At 35.0% G+C, this 7835-nt stretch overlaps 1 protein-coding gene across 1 annotated transcript; it reads left to right on the top strand.

Moving 5' to 3' along the window:
- Nucleotides 1-3555: 3555 nt before the first annotated feature.
- LOC102138802 (olfactory receptor 4F4) lies at nucleotides 3556-7260 on the top strand. Its single transcript, XM_015453279.3, has 2 exons — nucleotides 3556-3639; nucleotides 6292-7260. Exons 1-2 carry the CDS (start codon nucleotides 3556-3558, stop codon nucleotides 7258-7260), a joined length of 1053 nt encoding a protein of 350 aa, XP_015308765.3.
- Nucleotides 7261-7835: the final 575 nt, after the last annotated feature.

Raw genomic sequence — 7835 nt, 5'->3', positions numbered from 1 at the left:
TATTCTCATTTCTAATTTTTATTTAATGTTATTATTGATTACATTTTTTAAGATTCTGTATTTTTAAAACTACTTAATATATTTTTATATATTTGCATACAATCTTGCCATTTTCTGGGATTTCATATTTCTTTATTTTTGTTTTTTACCTTTTTTTGCCTGAATTTTTTGAGTTTTTATGCATTCTTTTCCACTTTCTTAAGATGCTAATAAGTTCATGTATTTGAGCAAACGAGAACATTTAAAGCAATAAACTGCCTACAAGCACAGCTTGGTCCATATTACATTAACATTTTATACCCTGGGTTCCCACTATTTTTAAAAAATCTATTATCAAATAAAAGATTTGTTAATAATAAATTTTAAATTATTAACACTTAACACATTATTTTCAGTCCCACTAAGTTGATTCCTTCTTTTCTTTCAGGTTGCTTCAGAGTCTTCCCTTCTGTCTGATTCAATGGACCAAGTAAATGACTCTGTGGTAACAGAATTTGTATTACTTGGACTTGCACAATCCTTGGAAATGCAGTTTTTTCTTCTTCTCTTCTTCTCTTTATTTTATGTGGGAATTATCCTGGGAAACCTCTTCATCGTGTTGACAGTGATCTTTGATCCAAACTTACACTCCCCCATGTATATTCTGCTGGCCAACCTATCGCTGATTGACTTGAGCCTTTCTTCTACCACAGTTCCTAGGTTGATCTATGATCTTTTTACTGATTGTAAAGTTATTTCCTTCCATAATTGTATGATACAAATGTTCTTTATCCATGTTACGGGAGGAGTTGAAATGGTGCTGCTGACAGTCATGGCATATGATAGGTACACTGCAATCTGCAAGCCGCTCCACTATCTAACTATTATGAATCCCAAAATGTGCGTGCTTTTGGTAGTAGCAGCTTGGGTCATTGGGGTGATTCATGCTATGTCTCAGTTTGTTTTTGTCACAAATTTACCCTTCTGTGGCCCTAACAATGTGGGGAGCTTTTATTGTGATTTCCCTCGGGTTATTAAACTTGCATGCATGGACACTTACGGGCTAGAATTTGTGGTCACTGCCAACAGTGGATTCATATCTATGGGCACCTTCTTTTTCTTAACTGTATCATACATCTTTATTCTGGTCACTGTCCGACGACATTCCTCAAATGATTTATCCAAAGCATTCTTCACTTTGTCAGCTCACATGACTGTAGTGGTTTTGTTTTTTGCTCCATGTATATTTCTCTATGTGTGGCCTTTCCCTACTAAGTCATTGGATAAATTTTTTGCCATCGTGAACTTCGTTGTCACCCCTGTCTTAAATCCTGCCATCTATACTTTAAGGAACAAAGATATGAAGGTTGCAATGAGAAGGCTAAGTCAACAGATTTTAAATTCTAGGGAGATGACATAACAGATTTGGTTGATGACAGCACAGGATAAATGCCATGGACCATAGAGACTCTTATGATCACCATGATCACTACGGAATGTGCACATTTTTAGTATTGCCTTAAAAAACTGAGAAATCGGCCGGGCACGGTGGCTCAAGCCTGTAATCCCAGCACTTTGGGAGGCCGAGACGGGCGGATCACGAGGTCAGGAGATCGAGATCATCCTGGCTAACCCGGTGAAACCCTGTCTCTACCAAAAAATACAAAAAACTAGCGGGGCGAGGTGGCGGGTGCCTGTAGTTCCAGCTACTCGGGAGGCTGAGGCAAGAGAATGGCGTAAACCCAGGAGGCGGAACTTGCAGTGAGCTGAGATCCGGCCACTGCACTCCAGCCTGGGAGACAGAGCGAGACTCCGTCTCAAAACAAAACAAAACAAAACAAAACAAAACAAAACAAAAAAAACCCAGAAATCTGCAAAAAAGGATGTATTAATTCTAATAATTTTATTTCAGATAAAGTTGCAACACTTTTTGTTAATCATAAAAATAAAGTATTATATATTTCTATCTAATGCATATACTTAAATTATTTTAACAGCAATGACCATCTTTAATTTTCATGTGGTTATTTTGTATCTGTATATAAGCACATACATATATATATATATGACCTAGGTTTATTTATCAGCATTTTTATACTGATAATAAGCATCACTGGAAATTAATTTTCTTATGGAAATTACATAGATCCAATGGATAAAATATGGGTTTATATAAATGAGTAAGTGCTAAAATTAAGGAAGAAACAATTTCTATTTCAACTGTACTTTAAGTTAGATACATGGTAAGGTCAACAGGTTGTTACAACTCTTTAAGTATTATTTGCAGTTTGATTGTCAATATGTTTTGTACAATGTTATTTTAGAAATAGACTCTAGTACTCTGTATTATGCAAAATTTGTCTGTGTTACACTTTTTAACAACACAATTGCATTGCCCTTGAAATCTTCTTCAAAGCATTACTCGAGTCACTCCTAAAAAGCATCTACAACCTAAAAGTATTTGAAGAGATTTATTTCCTGGAGGAGAGACTCCATTGTGATCTTAAAAGAACATTTAATGTGTCTGCACTTAAGGTGCTTAGGACAAAGAAGATGATTGACATCTTTCAGGTAAAACCTGGTAAGCTTGGTGGTCCAGGAACACAACTGAGACATCACTTGGATATATTTCTATGACTGTTTTAAGAAACATTAATTGTGGTGACTCACTCAGCTCACTTTTAACTACTGCATGGTAATTAAAGATGCAAAATAAAATAAGTTATAAGAAGTGAGGTTTTTTTATGGGTCAAAGCAATTTTTCTATATTTTCTCCACAAGTTGGTCATAAAAGTTCTAAGCATTCCTCTTTTTCTAAAATCGAAGCGTTATTACTTACTCTCTTGTTAACCTATCTGGATTTTAATTTTGTAACTTTATTATATTTGTTTTGCTGTGGTTCTTTTTTTATACATATACTTTAAGTTCTAGCACCTTTAGACTCAGTGAGATAGCAAAAATATTCAAATAGACCAAAAAATTTTTGGCAATGCCCTCTAATTCTGTGTGTTTTCTCTAATGGCCAAGGGAAAACTTGTGAGACTATAAAAGTTAGTCTCAGTACACAAAGTTCAGACTGGCTATTCCCAGATCTCTTCAGGTACATCTGGTCCATTCATAAAGGCTCTTAATTAGCCAAGTGGTTTACTAAAAAGAACAATTCACTATATATTATTCTCTTAAAATTTTTATGCTTCAAGGGAGTACACATAAAGGGAAATTTGTACTCCTCATTCTCTGAAATTTGCTGTAGTCTCTTCCAGTTATGAAGAAGGTAGGTGGAAACAAATATATTAGAAGAATGAACCAAATTGTAGCATTTTATTGACAATGAGATGATTCCATTAGTAGGAATCCATTCTGCATAATTCCATTTTGTGTTTACCTTCTGGGAAAATGAAAGGATTCTGTAGAGTTAGCTTAAATACTTAGAGGAATTAATATGAATAATGTTAGTAAGAATAACCCTTGTTATAAGTATTATGCTGGCAACAATTGTCGAGTCCTCCTCCTGACTCTTCTGGGCTAATTTGTTCTTTTCTCCCCATTTAATGGTCCTCTTCCCCATCTTTCCCCATGTCCGGTGTTTCTTGCCCACCTCCTTCTCTCCTTTTTATAATACCAGTGAAACCTGGTTTGGGGCATTTCTTTCACATAAAGGTGCAAATCATACTGTTAGAGTTGTGAGGATTTTTAGAGTTTTTGATGGAATAAACTCATTTAAAAACAGGAAAGCTAAGGCCCAGAGATTTTTAAATGATATTCCCATGATTACACTGTGAATTTGTGCCAGAACCCAAATGCCTACTTCCATCTCACTGAGACTTAGTATAAGGACACACAAGGCATTTTTCTTTAAACCTAGGTAAAAGGTTTTTTTGTAAATGCAAAATTCTAATGGTTGAATTCCAAGAATAATCTACGGCATGAAAGATTTTACCTTTCAACAGTGACTGGCTCTTCCTGGTTGCTACAATGAGTGTGTAAGATTCTGAAGAACTCCTTTAATGGGCCTAAACTTAATGTTCAACTTAGAATAAATACAATTCTTCTAAATTTTTTTGAATAATTTTTGGAAAGTCAGAAATGAGCTTTGAAAGAATTATGGTGGTGAAGGATCCCCTCCGCAGCATAAATTCAGGAGAGAAATGTCTTAACTACGTTAGCAAGAAATTCCTTTTTCTAAAGAAAAGCATTCCTGAATTCTTACTAACAACAACCATCATAGAAAGTATTTTGCTACAGATGAGAACCCTTGGGTCAATCTCATCCTTGGCATATTTCATGTGGAAATATAATTTCAAGTTTGTCCTTGTCGATCAATGAAATGAATTAATTTTATATCAACACATATCTAAGGTCTATTCTAAATTGCACACTTTGATTCAAAAGAAACAGTTCAACCAATCAGTCAGGACAGAAATTATCTCACAATAAAAATCCTATCATTTGTAATGTCAAGGATTAGTATGATTATATTTACTACTGTGCTAAGCAGAAGAGAACTGAACTGAATGTTGATGATGTCTTCCACTATTAGGCTTCTCTTTATTCTTAAAAAAATTTAGAATCACTAAATTTTTATAGGACTTTAAAAACAGTAATATGCTGCTTGCGTGTGAAAGACTAAGACATGGGATTCAGAGTAGTAAAGAGAAAAGTGGAATTTCCAAGCACTATGAATTACTGTGATTTAAAAAACAGCAAAAAACAAATAACAGTATTCCTCCAAAAAAGATGCCAAGTGTAAACGCCATACCTTCACATCTCCCATGGAATGTTAGTCATCAATTTCCATTTCTCTCTTTTACATCTTACTTGCCCATTAACTCTTATACCTAATCTAAAGATTGTTAATATGGCTATACCTCACCTTCAGGATACCTTTTATTTGTTACTTCTCTTCACTGCAAAACTTCTTGAAACAGTACTTATTTTCTCTCCTCCATACACAATTGAAATGGCTCTCAACTCATGCCCAGAAGTCAGCGTTCAGTCTCTCACCTAGCAGATAGCAACTTACAAAGGTGCCCCAACAATACCTCCTCGTGTCTAGACAGTTATCACTATCCTTTACCTTTTTTCGTATTTATTTCTGCTCCTAAAAGGGATCTGTATCTAATATATTGTTATACTAGTGCTTGTTATAATTATTATCGGAGTTAAAGCCATCACAATGTTCCCAATTACTTAGACTAAAGAACTGGAATAACTTTTTTTTTATTTTCCACATCTTGCTGAAAAAATATTTTGTTATCAGTACCTCAATAATGGCTATTACATATTGACCATTACTATTTGCTAGAAAATTTATATACCTGGTCATATCCAATCCTCACAGAACTTCTATAAAGATGTGTCATTATCACCTATCTTTTCCAGATGTGGCCGTAAGACTCAAATCACTTAAGTAACCTGTCTAAGGTCATTCAGATACATAGTAGATATATACCCAGGATTTGAACACAAGCCTCCTGGCACACAAGCTCACATCTTAACCACTTTAATATGTTGCTCAGTGGGATCTTACAGGTCTTCATTCACCCCTTTCCTGCTCATACAACCACAACCTGCAGTTATCACCTATTGCTAGGCTTAAAATAATTACTTGGCTTCATTCCCAAGCTCCTTCCCTTCCAATTCACGTAGAATCCAGAGCTAAATTAAACAATCATTCAAAATTCTTCAGTAGTTCTTGTCTCTATAATAAAACAGAAATCCTTTAGAAAGCATTCCAAAATCTCTTATCAATTTTATCTCCTATGAAACTCCTTCACACTTTCTCTCATTTAAACTTTATTGCATTTTCCTCACTTTTTCTCATTTCACTTTTGAATTCCCTATTCTTTTATCCTCTCTTAATTTTTAAGTATTATATTTATGATATTATTTTTTCTTTTTGCTATTTTTTATCTTTCATTTCATTTTGGCCTATTTTTTTCTCTTAAGAACTTTAATATCACCAAATAACATGTGCGCTACAAACTGTTTTGTAGTTCAAAGAAAAACGAGATAAACATAGGGTTGTGGCATAGACTTAATCTGGCAGAGAGACAAGCATAAATAATGGTATTTTATATTAGGGATAAACCTAACATTAATGGAGACACTGAGAAGATCAAGATAACTGAATTATAAGGCATAGCCAGGGAAGTAGTGTGAGATAAAATTATGATCTTCGGTTGTTGAATTCTGAATGTCTTTAAGTAATCAAGTATAGAAAGTCACTGTAAGAGTGAGCAGAATGATACAAAATGAGGCTTTGAATTTGAATATAATAATTCTGACTTCCTTCTCATTCTCTTCTTCAAGGTAACTGAAGCAGCTATTTCCTGGAATGAATCAACGAGTGAAACAAATAATTCCATAGTGACTGAATTCATTTTTCTGGGTCTCTCTGATTCTCAGGAACTCCAAATCTTCCTATTTGTGTTGTTTCTTGTATTCTATGGAGGAATCGTGTTTGGAAACCTTCTTATTGTCATAACAGTGGTATCTGACTCCCACCTTCACTCTCCCATGTACTTGCTGCTAGCCAACCTCTCAGTCATTGATCTGTCTCTGTCTTCAGTCACAGCCCCCAAGATGATTACTGACTTTTTCAGCCAGCGCAAAGCCATCTCTTTCAAGGGCTCCCTTGTTCAGATATTTCTCCTTCACTTCTTTGGTGGGAGTGAGATGGTAATCCTCATAGCCATGGGCTTTGACAGATATGTAGCAATATGCAGACCCCTGCACTATACTACAATTATGTGTGGCAGTGCATGTGTCGGCATTATGGCTGTTGCATGGGGAATTGGCTTTCTCCATTCAGTGAGCCAGTTGGCCTTTGCCGTTCACTTACCCTTCTGTGGTCCCAATGAGGTCGATAGCTTTTATTGTGACCTTCCTAGGGTAATCAAACTTGCCTGTACAGATACCTACAAGCTAGATATTATGGTCATTGTTAACAGTGGTGTGCTCACTGTGTGTTCTTTTGTTCTTCTAATCATCTCATACACTATCATCCTAATGACCATCCAACATCGCCCTTCAGATAGGTCATCCAAAGCTCTGTCCACTTTGACTGCTCACATCACAGTAGTTCTTTTGTTCTTTGGACCATGTGTCTTTATTTCTGCCTGGCCATTCCCCATCAAGTCATTAGATAAATTCCTTGCTGTATTTTATTCTGTGATCACCCCTCTCTTGAACCCAATTATATACACACTGAGGAACAAAGACATGAAGACTGCAATAAGACGGCTGAGAAAATGGGATGTGCATTCTATAAAGTCTTAAATCTTATATCACTGTGAGATTAATCTCAGATAATGACATAAAATATAGTGAAGTTGGTAAGTTATTTAGTAAAAGCTCATGAAAATTGTGCCTTTCATTCCCATATAATTTAGTAATCGTCTAGGAACTTTCACATACATTGCCTCAATTTATCTTTCAACAACTTGTGTGTTATATTTTGGAATATAGATACAAACTTATCATGCTTTCAAAATATTATTTTGTTAATTCTTAAAACAAAGAAAGGCATAAACATAGTATTTGTGTACACCTGTACCTTCCTGTGTGTTCAGTAGAAGTTTAGTAGAAGAAAGGAGAGAAAATATAGCCTAGCTTATAAATTTTTTACTATTTTTATTTGGCCCATTTTGTGAAAAACATAAAAAAAGAACTGTCACATGCTTAATTTAAAAAATATATGCTTATTGGTAAGGAGATATATGTCAACTTTTAAGAGGTTTGAAAAACAAATGCCTCCCATTATAAGCGTTCATACTTCACCCTCCCACCACTGTAACAACCCACAATCCATGAGGGCATTATCAAGAGTGACTGGAAGAGTAATTTTGCCAATG

The sequence above is a fragment of the Macaca fascicularis genome, chromosome 7 (genome assembly GCF_037993035.2).
Source record: "Macaca fascicularis isolate 582-1 chromosome 7, T2T-MFA8v1.1".
NCBI lineage: Eukaryota > Metazoa > Chordata > Mammalia > Primates > Cercopithecidae > Macaca > Macaca fascicularis.
The sequence above is the reverse complement of the archived record's forward strand: the minus strand, read 5'-3'. Positions and strand labels throughout refer to the sequence as shown.

Bases quoted from the DNA above. Each gene is read 5' to 3' on its own strand.
- LOC102138802 (XM_015453279.3), top strand. From the start codon at position 3,556: ATGTCCGGTGTTTCTTGCCCACCTCCTTCTCTCCTTTTTATAATACCA. The intron at 3,640-6,291 runs GTGCAAATCATA...CTCTTCTTCAAG, and splicing joins GGCATTTCTTTCACATAAAG to GTAACTGAAGCAGCTATTTC.